Here is a 19,074-nt window from a genome sequence, read left to right as displayed (position 1 = left end):
AATTGCCACAGTTCCAGGGACGTTACACGAAGGTTGTGGGTACTACGGATCACAGTCGAATCGCAACTTTTGCTTCATTTTCTTTCGTATCCACAACAACAAAACTCCTATATTACTTGAAAAAAAAAAGAGACGACCTACTTCCCCCGTACCTTCATTGGGGTTGTTAGCGTGTTTTTCCGTAGTCAAAAACAACGCCACAGGTTCTTGTAGCAATGAAGTTGATTAGAGCGAATTTGTGCTCAGCAATACAGTAAGAAAGTCACGTACGTCGAAAAGTCCAACAAAACAACGCGCGGAGTGGAACGTCGGCAAATAGGATGGCCCGGCGTTGTGTCAGCACGCATTTATGTCGCGAAGCCCCCCTTCCCACAAACATCGCATCAGATCGAAAACAGTGCTGACCAAACCAGAAAAGCCTAGCTTAGCGACAAGCGTATTACGCCCTTTCTCTACAAAATATGGTTACCGGGCGCGACAAAACGAATCCAATAAACAAGCGGGCGCGCCTTTTGAAACGCAAGGCAAGGTAGCCTAGCACGGGAAGACTACATCAACACAAGGTTCCGAAGCCATGCTTCGCCGCACTGTACACCAGAAGGAATCGGTGTGACAAACTGTGCCATCCATCAACACGAAACTACAACTACGGCATCCTCCTTTTTTCATTATGGGATTTAACACGACGAAACTACACAGCCCATGGGGCGCGCGGCAGTGGTGCGTTCCGGAATAATTTGGACTACGTGGGGATCTTTAATGGGCGCCGAAATCTCGACCGCACGGGCGTTTTTGCTTTGAGCTTCCATGAGAAAAACTGCCGCCGCGGCCGGGAATCCAACGCGTGTCCTTGGGCTCAGCAGCACAACGACTTAGCCATTGAGCCACCGCGGCGGGTACTACGGCAATCCTGACACGCCAACGAAACAAAGTGCTAATGGCTACGGGATACCTGAAGCAGTGTACACAAGCGAAAGCATGTTCGCATACGCTATGTTCCAGTGAGCTGTTAAAGTTAATAACTGTGGATCAACTAGCATGTGTTAAGGAATATAGAGACTCGCCGGCAGGAGGCGTCAGTAGGAAGCGAGGAAGACGAGAATAAGCGCTCACTGTCTTGCTATAGTCGACTCCATCACCGTCTTGGAAGCCGGACGCTGGTGTGCTCGTTATTTTCGTCACAACAAGCTCAGAAGGACCATAATATTCTGAGGTAATTTTCAGTGGGTAAGCCTTATGCGCCCACGTTGTGACACTACTTTTCAAAACAAAGAAGAAACAACGTTTGACTATGAGAACACCAGAGAAACTCACAGTGCACTTCCTGTTGCACACAAATCCCTAGCCAATACGCAACAACGCAATCTTCGACGCATGCGCTTAAAAAGCCTCGTTACACCTGCTCGTTCTTTTCTCTACCGTACAGTCCCAGTACCGTACAGCATGTCCCAACTGTCTCGAACATACGCCAATTTAGGACATTGAAATTTTTCCTGTCCCATTGCAATTCAGTCGCACACATTCTCCACGCCCTCCTCCTTCAACATGGCGGACTTGGATAGCCTCGGACCAGGTGACGAACCAACTGGCATTGGTGAACCTGGCCCGGGACATTATCGACGCTTAATGTTGCGTTTGAATAAAGTTTTTTTTTTTTTTTCCTCAGTGGCGTACCTTCTTTCCGTCGTCGCTGAAAGGTGCGAGAAGAGTGGAAAGCTCACCCGTGGGTATCTGCAGGTTGTGCGACGACTGCAGCATCTGGCTCGTCACCCCCGTGGCGCATAAAAGGCCCGAGAGAACTTGGCCCAGCAGCAGCGCTTTCCACACCTCCCTGCGGAAGGTAAAACAAACCGCACAGTGAAGTGAGAATAAGACATCTAATAAGCCGAAGGAAGCGTAGAACCGCATAAAGTAGGCGCACGAAAGAGCCGTGCTAACATGTATCACGATTCCTTCATTCCTACAGCTTGCAATTAATGATTGGAACCACATTCCCGCCCCTATCGTTGATGTACCTGATTCTGCTAGATCGAGATTGCTGTACACAATTCCCTGAATTGACGATGTGTTTTTTGTGTGCCTATAACCTGTGCACCACTCCTTTGCGCAAAGCCTCCGAGCCTTGAAAGCATTCTAAATAAATAAATAAAGAAAGAAGCCGTTTGTAGACGCACGTTTAACAGCACAATTGGAAGTGTGCCAATGCATATAAGATGTAGAGGCAAACGAAAGCAATATGTTGCTACGTTTATCCGAGACCAATGCTGCCGGAACGTAGAAGTGTGTAGATGTGCTCGTACGATGTCCGCCGCAAAACCAAAACAAAACATCCTACTGAAGTGTGCGAACGATGTTAACGGTACGATAGAGGCCCGTTTACGGCGCATTTATGTTCATTTTTTAAGACAAAAAGAGTAACCGGCACTGCCAAGAGGCACCCATGTATTTGTTGTACGTGTAAACCGCCGGAACTCGTACTTCTACGAAAACTGCGACCTAAACTCTTGATTATTGTTTCAGGTAAGAAATGTAAAAACGGTATGTCTTTCTGTATCCGGCGGGGTCGCTCTAAAACCATGGTTGACACGAAAAGTCTTATTCGTTAGGATCGGCCCGCTTGGGAAGCCTTAGAATAACGTGGTCCGTATATACTACTTTCACTTCAACTAAACATTAGTTTGTTGTGAGGCCGTGTTATTGTTATCATTACTTATTTAGGGCTGTGCTGTGGTTCAAATAATCAAGACAATCTTTTATTTCTGTTGAAACAGCTGTGCACAGATGCAAAAAAAAACTTTCTCATTAGGGCACCGCGAAGCGACCTCGTTAATTGCCAGGAGCCGGTTAAGAGCTCAGTTGAAGCGTGGTCGCTGAAGTTCAAGTCAGCTTTTCGTCTCCTCGATACAGCACACGGTGTTAACTGTCAAACCAGGGTTGAGGGGGCGGAGGGGCTGACTGCGCAAGTTCATATAAAGAATCAGTACGTTGACGTATTAGGGTATTAGACATTCTATGCAAATTCACAGCAAAGGGTATCTGTGGTATTCTTATTAGGCATAAATTCACCCCCCCCCCCCCCCCTAGGGGCCCCACGGATTGCAGGCTGTGTGGTGTTCAACGTCCCACTGTCCTGCGGGAAGTCGTACGTCGGGCAGACGGAGCGTTGCATGAACGACCGCCTGCACGAGAATGCTGACTCGCTCAGGACGTTCCAGGGGAGCAAACTCGCTACTCATTGCGAAAAACGTGGCTGCTCGCCTAAGCTCTACGGTGGCTCGATTGTGAGCGTGTACCCGAACCAACGCAAGACGTGAAGTTTCGGAGGCGTTCACAATCTACAAAATGTAAGCACGCCATCAATCGCACTCCATGTTAAAGGAGCCATGAAGAGAAAATACAACTTTGTTTAATTTGAATGAACTAGGATTCAGTATCTCACTCAGCTCCATTGCAGCCCCAAAAGGTGTTTTTTAACGAAAAAAAAAAAGCAAGATGTATTTAAAAACTTTTAAATTTTGCGCCACAGTGACGTGTTATGAGCAAGAATGACGTCATACGGCCCAACAATAAGACATAACTTTCAGTGCGTTAACTGCACGTTAGCATTCAAGTGATGCGGTCAAATGGAACTAGGGGCCCCATTACAGACGTCCAGTCATGTGTCGTCGCGACAGGTCAGTTAGGCAGCCGCCAATCGCACAAACAAGGTTCCGTGACGTCATAGAAAAGTTGCGGGAAATTGGCTAGTGGATCGCGACTGCTTCACGTGTTTTCTTTAATATTTCCGTTATTTGTTCGAAGACTGCGATGATATTGGTATCATTGTTATCGGGACTAAGCAGTCTTTCTAATAAACCCAACTTGTATTTTGTCTTCATGGTTCCTTTAAAGAGATAACTTATTTAGGCGGCGTGACTGCGGTGGGGGACACAATGATTAGCAATCTTATTGTAACCTTCGTTTCTCTTTCTTGTTTTGCTTGTGTCTTGCTCTGTCATATAGATTTCGCTGTTTCTTTGAATAAAATTTAGTCGTCATTCAGCGCCCGTCCTTGTCAGCTCTTCTCGTTCTGATTGATTGATTGATTGTAGGGTTTAACGCGCCGACGCAACGCAGGCGATGAGGCACGCCGTAGTGGAGGGCTCCGGATTAATTTTGACCACCTGGGGATCTTTAACGTGCGCCGAAATCTCGCACACACGGGCGTTTTTGCTTTTCGCCTCTTCTCGTTCTGTCCCTCGCGCGTTTCCAATTATGGATCCTTACCGACTCGCGCAGATTCTCACTCTCGTTCAGTATGCATAGAAGGTTCAGATCCTCCCCACTTCCTCTCGTAGGTACTAGCCCACCTCCTCCTTCAAACACATTGCGTTCACAATATAAAAAAAAACAATCAATAAAACGAGCGTATTGGAGGCACGTCTGCAAGTAAAGAGCAGCGAACAAAGTAATGAATTATTAAACGTTGTCACGCGCCGCGGGCACGCAGGTTTACTCACTTTGTCCACGCTAGAGCGGTACTTGCGAAAAAAAGAGCGGGAAGTATAAAATGCCACAACTTTCCTCCCACGCGAACTTCCGCAAATTAACGACTGGTCGGCCACCATCCATCAGTGAGCCGCACAGCGAATATGCGGGCGAGCTGGCGGTCCACGTGAATTCCTAATATGCAAGGTGGATTTCGCTCCATCCATCCTACCAGGCGCACGCAAAGCACCCACCGCTCTTCACTTCGTTTTTTTTTTGCTTCTTGGGCAACGAAAATCTGGTCCAATCCGCGGAGTTATTTCGCTACGGAAGGGCAGTTCATCTTTCACGGCAAATACGAGTGCCTCGCCATGATATGGCGGAAGCAGAAGCTATGCAATTATTAAGAGCACAAGAAAACGAAGCATAGGGATATGCGGAAACGAGGACGTCATACGCTTGCATTAAGTATAGACGATCAAAATGAACTTCCCAAACTACATGTTGCAGCACTGCGCATGCCCAAAGCTGTAGCTAGCTATCTGTAACTGCAGCCTAACCGGGTATAGAGGGCAAGTTAAGTAATAAGACAATCGATGGGGCCCACGAACACACTTCTTAACATTTTTCTACCTTCAGGGCGTAGCCAACAGGTGCATTCAGCATTTAAATAGGGAGGTCACAAAAGACTTCGCACAATTTGCTGCAGTACGCCCTTCAAATACCTTAGAAAGTTGCCCAAACAATGTTTTTTTCTCTCTCGCTCGTTCTGATAATTGTTTTCCCGCTTGGGTGACGTCACTCGACATGTACGGCGGCTATTCGCCGGCTTCCTTTGAATTGCAGAAATAAACGCACTCGACAGCCACTTTAGTAAAAACCGCAAGCGAAAAGCAAAAACGTTCGAGTGTACGAGATTTAAGCGCATGTTAAAGGTTCCCTGGTGGTCAAAATTAATCGGGAGCCCTCCACTGCGGCGCGCCTCATCGCCTGCGTTGCGTCAGCGCGTTAAACTCTACGATCAGTCAATAAAAACACAAACATAAGCAAAAAAAAAAAAAGGAAAACTACTGGACGACCAAGTGCGCAGCGCTGCTCTTTGGCATCGCCCCCACGCACGAAGTAAATACTGAAAGCGTTTATCGGCAGTATTGAAGGATCTTTTAAAAAGAACACACTTTAAGATGATCGTGTCATTTTGCTTTACCACAATCTACTCCAGTGAGGAATCAATGTTCAACCCAGCTCAGATCAAAATTGTGAGTCAAACAGTACGCATGTTACTTTGATCCGCTGCATTTTCCTTGTTGGCACCATGTATTCTTCACTCGGGTACACTGTGGAACAGCTAAACAACCCGCCGCGGTGGCTCAGTGACTAAGGCGGTGTGCTGCTGAGCACGAGGTCGCGGGTTCGATTCCGATTTTCTGATGGAGGCGAAAAAGAGAAGCGCCCATGTGCACGACATTTCGGCGCACGTTAAAGAACCCCAGGTGGTCAAAATTAATCCGGAGCGCTCCACTACGGCACGCCTCATCGCCTGCGCTGCGTCAATCAATCAACAGCTAAACAACAGGGTTGCCTTAGAGCGCACACACCCTTGTTTTATTTGAAACAAAGCGTCGGTTCCACCGTTAGGAATTCAAATGCTGTAATACGGCGAACCTATTGGACACATTACATCTCTCAGTCTTGCACATTCAGGTGAAATATTTGATTCAGTTTAGTGAAACGGTTAGAGCTCAATGCCCGCTTCATGTCACACTGCATCTACTTTCCTGGCGTAAGTTTACAAGAGCTCCGTTTGCGCGTGATCCGTCAAGTGCGTAATAAAGCTACTCGGTTCGACATTAGGCAATTCACGCGGAGGGAAATTTGAATGAATGAATGAATGAATGAATGAATGAATGAATGAATGAATGAATGAATGAATGAATGAACACACGTTTATTGAAAGGAAAAAAAAACACAGAGGGAAGTCCTCTTGATATGACGGGAGGCCTCGGTCAAGAGTCGGAAAAGAGATGTGAAGTAAGGAGTGCGGAGAACAGGACAAGAAAGGCACCTAAAAGAAGTCCTCAATGCGGGCTTCTCTGGTGAAAATCAGCAGGGTGTCCAGCAGGTGCTTCCTGCGAGGTAGGGCTCCACACGTGTATCAACCCAAAGTTCGTAGTCTGCCGGTCGTAGCGGGCCATGTGTCTTTAGGCAGCGTTCTCTAGGAACACTGAGTGCTGAACATTCCCACAGGAGGCGTCACGCACTGCACAGGGCCCGGTCACATTCCTGGCAGTTAGGAGTGCCGTACGGGTTTTGAAATACGACCATTTAAATGCAGTTTCTTCTGCAATGAAAACACAATTTTGCGCGGACGCAGATTGTGTGAAGATGTGAAGTGTCTATTTTTTTCGAACAAGCAACAAAAAATCGTAGGGTATCCTCCTGGAGTTCTTAATTACAACGTAAATCCCGCTGGAAGGAATAACTACAGAGATTGTGCACTGTGATGTTATGGCAGGTTCAGGGCCGTAGTTAAAGCGTCTCTCAAGTTGGAGCGGCAGCGCCTTCGACGGGAGCTTCTACTCGCCGCCGCTCCCGCCACCGCCAAAACTGTGAGGCCCCTTGTGCAATTTCTAGCGGGCTTGGACTCGGACTCTTCTTGTGCTAGAGGGTGCACATGTTCGCGTGCTACGCCGGAATTCGCGACATTTTTATTCATTTTTTTCTCCTTCCTTTTCCACTTTTTATTTTTTGATAGATACTTCCGTTTTGGCAATATGGTCACCTGCATCGTCACTTGTGAGCCGCTCCCTCTACGGCCCTGAACCTGCCATAACATCACACTACCAGTGGCGGTTGTTGTCGTTGACGCGGCGTGGGCCCGGCATCCGAGAACAGTCACAGCGCCATGACGACTTGACGAAGAAGCTGGTCGGGGGGAACATGGGCAGTTCTTGGGGTAACACTCCCTCAGTCTGGGAGACTGCCGCTGGAGTGCAGGGTCTTCACAGGATCGGCGTACCCGCAGTCCGGTCGACTGCCGCTGGTCCGCCAGGCTACCTCGGGGTAGACAATTCGCTGGTTGGCCTCGATCGCTTCTCGATCTTTCTCGAACCCCGAGCCTCGTTCCTCCTCTTTCTCGCCTCCATTGCCTCGAGACCCCTTCGGATCTTCGCTTTTTGCTCCTCACTGAGCCACTCGCACGCTTGCTGCGTCTTTTCCTCGCGATTTCTTCTCGTGTTTCCCGCGCTCGGAGCACTTCATGACATGCACATATATTCAATAGGGTGGATAAATTAGGGGGAATAAATGCAGGATAAATAACCTCAAACTGATTTGACTTTAATAAATGGGCTTATGCAATAGATACACTTTCCGTACCACCAAGGTACAACGGGTGAAAAAAGAAATATAAAGAGAAAGAGAAAACCTTTAGTGAAAGCATATATATATATATATATATAGAAATAAGGGTTGGCAGTCGAGAAAACCTCGGAAAGCAAAGGGGAGGATGTGGTAGATCATTGAAACAGATTAAGAATTTGGAAAGAAAGAAAGAAAGTGAAGAAAAAATGCCCGCCAGGTGGGATCCGAGCCCTTACGTGGGTTCGGATCCCACCTGGCGGGCATTTTTTCTTCACTTTCTTTCTTTCTTTCCAAATTCTTAATCTGTTTCAATGATCTACCACATCCTCCCCTTTGCTTTCCGAGGTTTTCTCGACTGCCAACCCTTATTTCTGTGTTATTTTCAACGAGCCCCTCATTTCCTATTCTGATTCGCTACATGCATAGCGAGGGCCTCTGTTCTGGCAGTCTTGTTGCCAAAGGGAGCTTAAGAGGGTTCAAAGCTGGTCGACCACTCTGGACATGTCGTAGACACTCGAGTCACGACCCGGGGGTTAAAAAGAAGGTCCCCTTCACCCCGATTAGTCCGAATGGCGCTGGCTACCACCCCCAAGCACAGGAAACAAACATACCTAACATAAATACCCCAGAAAGTGAATGGGAAAATCGCCCCGCCGGTAGCGTAGTGGTTATCGCACCAGACCGGTATTCTGGAGGTCGTGGGTTCGGATCCCACCTGGCGGGCATTTTTTCTTCACTTTCTTTCTTTCTTTCCAAATTCTTAATCTGTTTCAATGATCTACCACATCCTCCCCTTTGCTTTCCGAGGTTTTCTCGACTGCCAACCCTTATTTCTGTGTTATTTTCAACGAGCCCCTCATTTCCTATTCTGATTCGCTACATGCATAGCGAGGGCCTCTGTTCTGGCAGTCTTGTTGCCAAAGGGAGCTTAAGAGGGTTCAAAGCTGGTCGACCACTCTGGACATGTCGTAGACACTCGAGTCACGACCCGGGGGTTAAAAAGAAGGTCCCCTTCACCCCGATTAGTCCGAATGGCGCTGGCTACCACCCCCAAGCACAGGAAACAAACATACCTAACATAAATACCCCAGAAAGTGAATGGGAAAATCGCCCCGCCGGTAGCGTAGTGGTTATCGCACCAGACCGGTATTCTGGAGGCCGTGGGTTCGGATCCCACCTGGCGGGCATTTTTTCTTCACTTTCTTTCTTTCTTTCCAAATTCTTAATCTGTTTCAATGATCTACCACATCCTCCCCTTTGCTTTCCGAGGTTTTCTCGACTGCCAACCCTTATTTCTGTGTTATTTTCAACGAGCCCCTCATTTCCTATTCTGATTCGCTATATATATATATATATATATATATATATATATATATATATATATATATATATATATATATATATATATATATATATATATATATACAAAACTGGCATGCTGGCGATGGGGCCGAAGGCGTGGTGAACACAAAGTAAGAAACCTCGGTAACAGCAACCGCGGAGGGTTTATTTCGACGTTCCGACTTCGAGACAAGTCTTCTACAGGAATAGAAGACTTCCTGTAGAAGGCTTGTCTCGAAGTCGAAACGTCGAAATAAACCCTCCGCTGTTGCTGTTACCGAGGTTTCTTACTTTGTGTTCACCACGCCTTCGGCCCCATCGCCAGCATGCCAGTTTTGTATATATATATATATATATATATATATATATATATATATATATATATATATATATATATATATATATATATATATATATATATATATATATATATATATATATATATATATATATATATATATATATATATATATATATATATATATATATATATATATATATATATATACATACATACATACATATATATACCGTCGTTTCGGTTACGGTGCGGGTTCGGATGATTTCATTTCGTGCCGGTTCGACTAAGTCCTGAGCCGGTTCGTGAACCGGTTCCACGAGTTTAATTATCAGCGATACGAGGAAAAAATGTTAGAATAATATAGCAACCATAAAAACAAAATACGAACAAGAATTCAAAATACCGGTTTTTCTGGATGGCAGTGGTTCAGTTTCAACGACAACTTTCAGCGATTGGGCTACATATTAGGGAAAATAGATAAAGAGTGACGAGACAGCCGCCCCTTTCTCGCCCAGCCCTTACGTTGCCCTATGTAAGGACTAGCTTGAGATGATTTAACAGTAGGTGAGACAGGTGTGTGCGGTCAACATTTTCATTTCCGTCGAAAAATTTATACGCAGCATCTTGTGCATAAAAATAAGCTATCTGAAATGTCCAGGAAAAAAGTCTTTCGCTGTCTAAATAAAAGTTAGGTCACAGGCGCCCGTTAGATGAATCATGCGAAATTCGAAATTTTCACGTCTGTAAAACAAGCTGTTGGAGCTATCACCGCAGAATTTTTTCTGTAAAGACTTTTAATACTTCTAAATGACCAAATGAATTTTGTCTGAATGAATGAATGAATGAATGAAAAATGAATTCATTTTTGGTTTCCAGAAGTACTTTGCGTCAATAAAAATTACAAGCATGACCATTTCTTAATTAAAAAGAGACGATATATCGTGGTCCTCTTTTTTCTGCATCTCAATGAGCTAGGGAGTTAAATTTTTTTAGTGTCATTCCTCCACCATCGTTCCTTCGTAGTGTCAACCCTAGTTTACGTGTAATAAAACTGCTCAATATGAGAAATGCAGTTTATTGCTGGTAAGTCGCGAGTTTTGTTGTAATTTTAAAGTTTTTTTGTAATTTCATGACTTGCACAAAGATCTTGACCGCAATGTTTAGACCAATGCCGTATTTCCTGACCGTGAAAAAGCTTTTGATAAAGTTCCTCCCCGCCGCCTTATAAATTAATATTCTTCGCTCAACCTCACCCGTTCGTCTTCGTAAACAATGCTAGTTTTCAAATCTCACCAGTTCTCTCCGGTGTTTCCCGAGGAACGGTACTCGGTCCCCTATACTTTCCCTGATTTGCATCAGTGACCTTCCGTGCTGTATTACTGGCAATATAGTCAGTAATACAGCACGGAAGGTCGTTGATGCCGCCGACAACTGCGCTCTTTACGGAACAACCACTAGTCATGCAGATAAAGTGGCGTTGCAAGCCGACCTCACTCGCGTTCAAAATTGGCGCCACAATTGAGATGAATTTAAACATATCTATATGTAAATCCCTCATTCGCATTACGTGACCAGCCCGTGCCCATTTCCTTCACCTAATTTGAACTAGAATGTCCTCCACCTTGCTCTGTTTCCTAATCCATGCGCCTATTTTCCTTTCCCTCAACGTCACCCCTAGCATTTGGCGTTCCATGGCCCGCTGTGCCGATCTAAGTTTGGTTTCAAGTCGTTTGGTGAAACCCCAAGTTTCTGCCCTATAAGCCATTACTGGAAGAACGGATTGATTAAATACGAGCTTTTTAAATGCAAGGTGGACCATCCGTTTGAGAGACTAGCTGCCAATAGACCGCAAACGTACTAGGGGTCGGCCGAGAACTCGTTGGCAAGATGAGTTACGCAAGTTTGGGGGGCAAACATGGACTCGGCTGGCACTCGATAGGCGAGGAAATCTTTGAGAGAGGCTTTTGTGCTGCAGAGGACACAAACAGGCTTATGATGATGATGATGATATGCAAATCAATATCTTTTCACAGGCGTACTAATCTGTTTTCATACAACTACACCCTACGTGACAGCTTTCTACACTCGACAAATCGTTACAAATGCCTTGGCCTACGCATCACAAGTGACCTATCATGGTCCCTCCAAATCAATGCCATCGTTTCAGCAGCTATACTCGGTTACAACTCAAGAACGGCACCACCTCATGTAGTGTATCCCTCCGCCAAAGCGCCGGACCCGTGACGTCATTGCACGCGCGTTTTGAAAGGGGTTTGCTATGAATGCGTGATATCGTCTGCCTTGTCTCACGCAGTTTGTTTGTCGTCACTGGAGTCGTTTATAAGCATGTTAAGTCCAAAAAGTCACGGGAACGGCTCACGCAATGCTCAAAATATTCCCAGTAACGCCCTACTTCCGCCGCGCGGAGAAAAATCCGGCTGCGGTGATAAGGCACAGCGGCAACTTCCGGTGCCGTTCTTAAGTTGTCACCGAGTATAGAAGAGCCTAAGGTTATGTTCAACGAACTTACGTTTGCTCCCCGTCACATAAAAAATATTAGCTTTCATCACAATTATACTCTCCAAGGTCGAGAAAAAAATTACTCGGCGCTAAAACAGGGACGAAGAAGAGACACGTAACACACAACACAGTGCGAGATTGGGACCCACATCAGAATTATCTCACCGGCCTTGCAGCACCGCGCTGTCAGATTCGCCTTTTCTAATTGCTCATCATTCACCAGCGTAACAGACTTTAAAAAAAATGAGCTGCACTCTCTTGCGGCTCATTTGTTAATTTGTCAATACATGTCAATTGCTGCTATGCAACAAATACGCGACGATGCCATTACTCTGAAAAGGCGCGGTGGTTAAGGGGATATCGCCAGCGAAAGCAGTGTTCCCCATTGCGGCTGTCCCACCACCAGACTGAAGTTTTATGTTCGATGCTTGAGGCAAGGCGACAAGAACGGGGAACAGAGACATGCGGTCTGGACAGCGTGATTTGAAATCTAAAAAAAAACAAAAACAGAGTAAAATGTGGTTTGAATAGCTGTTACAAAATATTTGTGACAGTATGCGGATTTTGATAAATGTTTCATTACCGTAGATAGAAACCATAAGCACTCAGTTTCAGTTTACTAATTTGTTCAGAATAGATAACTCTAGGAGGTGGGGAGTCAAAGGGTAGGGACCTCATAAAATAAGTTCGTAGAAAAAAGAAACACGGGACGCGGTTAAGGGCAGGATAAATCCTATTATACCTAAAACAAATTTACGCAAAGCAAGACGAATCACGCAATCAAGTATGACACAGAAAGCGCACCGTGAAAATCTTAATGAAGCCACAGAAGCGTAAAATAATTCATGCTTGGTAGCATGTGATGACAAAGTTTCCTCTTAAATATATGAATTGAAGGAGATGGTTTACTGGTTAGGGTGGGGGGTAGAGAATTTCATAATGATGTTTCCAAAAAATTTGCAGTAAGTTTACCGAAGTTAGTCTTGGGTTTCGGTAGCACGGGTTATTAACCACTGGAGGGTCAACAGCGAGGAATGTGAAGCTTAAAGAGGAATGCGAAGCTCAACGGATGTAAAGCACTGCCAAAGGACAAGCTGAAGAAACCAGGCGAACAGAATGACTTTTTAGGCATACATCGTGCGGTTACGGGCGATAGGAAATGTAGTTTGCAAAGCGAAGCCGCTCACAAGACAGAATGTGAACTGCAATGTGTGGCAGAAAGCGCATGGAAAAAAAGCAGAAGAGACCGGATATCCTGCAGAGTAATTTGGCAGAATAAATTCAAATTCTTCAGAGGAACAAGCCTACCTTCCTTGAGGCTTAGGATTTCCGCACGGCAGCAGAGTGAACACGGCCACCTAATAAAGACAGAAACTTCCGTCCGATGCTAATGGCAACGCCAAGATGGGGTCGGAAAAACCTAACCTAGCGTCCTGCACCACATGGTCAGGTGGTCCATTCCATTACCCCCCCCCCCCCCCAACAAAACGGGTAGGCTTATGAATAAGACTAAATCATCGCTCTCACCCCTGCACTGCAGTATTGCGGAGTAGGCAAGCGGCAGGGGGTGCACGTGGCACCGTAATGGCAGGAAATAGTTCCACGACGCCACATTTACTACAGGTAATTTCCAGCGTGGAAGGACTATTTCACGCGAAAGAAGCGTACGCGCAGACGATTCACACTTACACGACTTAAATCTTCCGGACTTGGAACGGCGGAGCCGGCGGAGACCCGTTAGCACGCAGCCCAAAACCATCGGGCAGATTTTAGCACCCCGGACATCAAAATATGGCCTAAATGAGAGGCGCCCATTAAGGTCGCCGTTTCTCGCTCCTTTAAGATGGCCCTTATCGCGTCTTCTTACTTACGCCCACATTTACGACGCGCCGCGGTGCAACGCCAAGGTGCGTGCTTCTAACGCAGCGCGACCATCACACTTGACAGTGACAGTTCCTTTTCGGGGGAAACAAATTAGGAGAGCTGGGGAGGCGGAGAGGAAGGAAAAGAGAAAACGGAGAGTCAACAACTGCCGAGAAAGATGCAGCGGGACGCGGCACAACGGTGCGAAGACGAGTTCTCGCAGCTTGAAGAGACGAGCTCGGCCGTTTTTCGGCAGCGGCCATGCAGAAAGCGTGCGCGGCCTGGTTGGAGGAGATTAGCGCTGACCGAGATGGTCCGGCGCTGCTGGCTATTCCAGGGAGCGGGGAACACTGGAGGAAAAAAAAAGCAAAAATGTACCCACACAACGAAAAAGACGGAGAGATAGAGATTGCGAAAGGAAGGGAGAACGAGCAGTAATGTGCCAGAGCCTGAACCTCGGAAACTCGCGCTCAGAGAGTTAGGGGAGTCAGAGCGCAAGAGAAACTGTATTCTCGGAAGAAGTAACACATAGACTGACGCTCTCTTGCTGTGTACAGCAGCGTCGCAGTTCCCTTACACCGGCCAGTACAGGTTCTTTTTTATTGTTATTGCTTTCTTTGCTGGAACAGTTATTTCCTCCCAAGCTTATCTGCCTGGAAGGCTTATGTGACAAAACTGGACGGAGAGTATCTCTACTTTCGTTAGGTTTCTTACAGCGAAGCGAAGTCCGAACGGGCGTTGGCCGACATGAGACACGAGACGGGTTTGCGCTGGCTTGTACTCAGAACTCGAAGTGTTGTAGTAACTGCCGAGCAGATTATAAAAACAAACTGCGGTTGATTTCTCTGTCATAGGAATCGGTGAAACACGAAAGTGAAATGTGAATCGAAATCTGCAGCTGAGCATGATTTGCGGGTCGGCGGCTGTCTTGTGGGTGTGCTTGGCGAGCGACAACCTGCTGGCGGGTCGCTTCGGCAAAAGTGTACCGGCGTCATTTCCGTGACGGATATGACGTCAGTGAAATCTTGGTGCATACAGGCATAAAATACTTTCGTGCCAAGATATAAAATCCCAAAAACGAAGTATCGCAGCGCAGAACAAGACGAGGGACAGAAACACAAAAGACGACACACAGAGCGCTAACTGGTGCTAAAAGGTGTACTGGCGTCATTTCCGTGACAGATATGACGTCAGTGAAATCTCGGTGCATACCGGCATAAGACACTTTCGTGTCAAGATATAAAACCCGAAAACGAAGTATCGAAGCGCAGCACAAGATGAGGGACATAAACACAAAAGACGACACACCGAGCGCTAACTGCGCTCTGTGTGTCGTCTCCCAATTCACACAAACCAACACTCTGCCGAAAACGTTCAACCCTAAGTATAACGCAGGCTTTGCGGGCAAATGACAACACATACAGGAAGTACGGGACGAGCGCATCCGCAGGAAGGACGGGACAAGCGTTATTCACCAACACGCACCAACTCGCCCAACAACAAGTTCTTCTAACGTAAGTATAACGCACTTTTTAGTACTAATGATGACTTCTCCTAAAGTAGACGCTGTGTGCAGGGGTGCACCCTTTACAGGGCGGTTGCTCCGTTGTACTGGCGTCACTTCCGTGACGAATATGACTTCAGTGAAATCTTTGTGCATCTGGGAATAAAATACTTATCGTGTTAAAAAGCAAAAAAACAAAAATGCGGCGCCGCAGAATAGAAAATATACAGGACGGCGCGGTACTAGCAACTGTACGAACTGCAGAAACTGTAGCAATGTACTATACCAACTCGCCCAACTTTCTATCGTGCCGAGTATACGTCAGCGTTGTCAGATTGGAAGAGGCAACTTGCGTTGCGGGAAGCAAAAGGAAGCCCTAGATTCCGGTCAGCCAAAATGTGAGATTTTGAAACAATTGTACTCTTCTGACGGCTACCACAAATTTTAACATCTATTAAAACTAAATTAATCATGCCTGTTTATTTTTTGGCAAAGCATGACGTTCCAAACATGCTTACATAAAATCACGCATGAAAGCTTTAGTGCTCACTCACTGATGTACGGCCAGAGGTAATTCGGTTCTGAGAAGTTTTCGAAGCCACAACCACACAGTTTACACGAGTTCTAACTAATCCGAAATCACTTTCGGAAGCGAAAGAATAAGCAATCAAAATATATACAACAAACTCTGTTCAGGCAGGGGGGACAAAACAACAACAAAAAAAAAAAAAAACCCTTTTAAGCGTGAACACATCGTACAAATATATCCAAGCCCTAGATTACTGTTGTTTAAGGACTTTCAATATAAAAATACTCCAATTCTCCGCTCCGTTAACGCCAATTCTCCGTTAACGCTTACAATTCTCCCCACCACGGTTCTTGGTAATCTGCCCCAGCTCTTAAAGTGTGGTCAACGTAGCCGACAAATATCCGTACGTCGCTTTCTGCGGTGTATTTATCGCATTAAAAAATAAAAGCCCAGGGTGGGATTACTGTCGCAACATCGCACGTTCCCTCATGCAGTAATCTGTGGGATAGCGCGCACCCTCCGCACAGCAGCTGCCGTTTGTCCCAGGCTAGACGAAACTTTGCGGCGGTGCTTATGATGTTGGACCTTCGTCTGGTCGCTATCCATGCTCTTACTTCGCCTATCGCTCGGAGTAGCTCCCTGCTAGTTGATTCGTCTCCAAAATCCCTTTTCTACTCAGAGAATTTTAAGCTAGCGCCGAGTTTTCCACTCCGTCACATTAAATTCCTGAACGTTAAAACCTGAGAAAAAGGAAGGTTCAGTAGCAGCAACAGCCATCTAGAAACCTCGATCAGCAAACATTTATTCACTCAATCACTGCGGTATTCCGTTCAAAAACGAAGGGGACGACCAAGATTAGAAAAGATTACGAAGATCTCCAGTTTTAGGTCGACCTAAAACTCGGACGGCTATCCCCCCGAAAGGCCCAAGAATCAGCATACACGCACTCGCTCTCCGCGCGATCCAGCGAGAGAGCCGGGGAGCGCCGCGAAAAAAACAAATTTGCCGGCGGCCCTTCGTACGCGAGCTAGCCGGCCTGCCCATTCCGCATTCAAAGCGAAAAAAACAAAACAAACAAAAGGCTTCAGGTCAGAAACAAAAAAAAAAAAAGAAACGAAAAGCGTTAGTCGGGTTGTTGGTCCGCGGGTCTCGTGATTTCCCGCGAGTAGTTTTGCTTCGCGCGCCCCTTCCCCATCTTTTTCCCTACTCCTAGTTCCTCGCTGATTATTCGCTTGGGGTTCGTTTTCAGCCCATAAAAAAAAAAGAGAAGGCGAGCGCAGAACGCGCTTTTGGCTTTAATCTAGTTCGCTCACTCCACGCTCTCTCAGTGAGTGAGTGAGTGTGAGAGAGAGAGAGAGAGAGAGAGAGAGAGAGAGAGAGAGAGAGAGAGAGAGAGAGAGAGAGAGAGAGAGAGAGAGAGAGAAACGAAAACACTGCCTCGCAAGCGAGCGGCCAGGCGAAGGCGTGCCCAAGGATCTCCATTTCAAATGAACGCACAAGGACTCCTCTTCTCTTCCAAGCATCCGCCGCGAGCCTGTCTGATTACTGTCAGCCAAGACCACTTTGTGTGTAGCTACGAAGCGCACAGTCGGAAACGGAAGAAGAGGCAAACCCTGTCGGAAGGAACGCAAAAGAAGCGCTGTTCGAGAGGAACCACCGACGTCGACGAAGGAAGGGGAACGGCAAACGAGGAATAGAAAACGCGACGGGAAAACAGGGACAGCGGGGAGGCTCGAAAGGATAATTCGAAGGGAAGAGATAAGAGAATGCAAAACAGGAAGACTAAGCAAGTAACGCGCTCGACAGGAACGAGCCGACGCCAAGAAAACTTAGCACGCTCGGCTGCACTGCGCGTACTCAAACCTCCGCGGAGGACAGCCGAAGAAAGGAGGTTGGGGGGGGGGGGGGGGGATTGCTAAACAAAAGGAGCAGCTGCGGGAAAGACGAGGCATTCACCCCGACACTGCATCGACCTCCAAACAGAAAGTGAGAAGGACAATAGGGTAACAAGACCGGAGTAATTACAGCTGAAACGACGTTCGATGGAGACGAGAGCCAACGGAAGAGAGTGAACTAGTCGGCGGTCTCCTTGGCCGTTCATTCAGCGCCCTGATTTCATTTCTTCGCTTCTATTTTCTCATGCAACTTCTTTTTCTTCGTCAGCTGCAGCCTAACAAGAAACAGTCTTACAAGTCCGCGAGGGAGACTCGAAAGAGAGCTACGACGAATAATCGGCTTTCGTTTCAACTCGTTTGTTACCCTGCCCGCACTCGTGTGTTGTTACCCGTAAACGTTAACTCTTCTCCAAGGATCCGCCAAAAGTTGGGTCACCGACGGAGTTCACTTTCCCCCTACTTTCCCCTGCCTTCCTTCTACCACTCGTGTTACTTTCGCGGCTGTGTGCGTGGCTTAAACTGCGAGGGATAAAAAGGACGACGGAAAAACTGGAGAAGTGCAACGAGGTACGTAGCGTGCAGGGCCCGTACCACAGCGGCGCCAATCTCTTGATCGTCTGCGGTAGTATCGTGACGGCGAGGCAGGGACGCGCTTGAGTGCTCCGGTGGTAACCAATGCCCAAGCGCCAGACAGCGATCGCGCCGCGGCGCCTAGGCTCCCTCGTACTTTTGTTTTTCCGTTTCGTGGCAATTCAGTTAAGAGGAAGCAATGGGGAAGAAGCGGCTGCGTCAGTCAGACTACAGGCGTTGCGTGTCCGATCCCACATCCGCCGCTAGTGAATAAAGGAGGCAAGGAGCCTTCTAGCATGATTTCTTTCTGGACCAAACGCTAGTGCAACTCGCGCTTACAATGGCTGCGGTAGGAAGAGTCCGGAAAGGGAGAAAAGTTGGTGCAGGCGGACGTGTTTCGCTGTCTGAGCTTCCGGTGTCGGGGAATAATCCAGAAAAGTTTTACTCTTCTATACACTGGGGTTGCGTGCTATCACGGGAATGCTAGAGCTTCATTCTTACTTGGCCTGGCCTGCGACTAGGTTCTCGTGGCTTAGCATTTCCCCGCAGCTCTGTTTTCGGCAATATTTTTTTTATATAAAAAAGGGTTTTGCTTCATCTAGCTACACGCGAACGGAAATGGCAAGATGGGTTTTGAAATCGATATTAATGATGTTAAGCAACCAACAACGGCTGCTTAGCCCTGGCATTCGCGCGATATTTGCCCTCACTGCAGACGCAT

At 46.8% G+C, this 19,074-nt stretch overlaps 1 protein-coding gene across 1 annotated transcript in view; it reads right to left on the bottom strand.

Moving 5' to 3' along the window:
- The window catches only part of LOC144153657 (solute carrier family 35 member F2-like), a 236,589-nt gene that overhangs the window by 34,764 nt on the left and 182,751 nt on the right, over positions 1 to 19,074 (bottom strand). Inside the window, exon 4 of the mRNA XM_077685319.1 lies at positions 1,722 to 1,831. Coding sequence (XP_077541445.1) covers positions 1,722 to 1,831 — 110 coding nt within the window. The remainder of the gene's footprint in view (positions 1 to 1,721; positions 1,832 to 19,074) is intronic.

Source organism: Haemaphysalis longicornis, unplaced genomic scaffold (assembly GCF_048455015.1).
Source record: "Haemaphysalis longicornis isolate Haplotype H1 unplaced genomic scaffold, Haemaphysalis longicornis Haplotype H1 scaffold_9, whole genome shotgun sequence".
Classification (NCBI taxonomy): Eukaryota; Metazoa; Arthropoda; class Arachnida; order Ixodida; family Ixodidae; genus Haemaphysalis; species Haemaphysalis longicornis.
The sequence above is the reverse complement of the archived record's forward strand: the minus strand, read 5'-3'. Positions and strand labels throughout refer to the sequence as shown.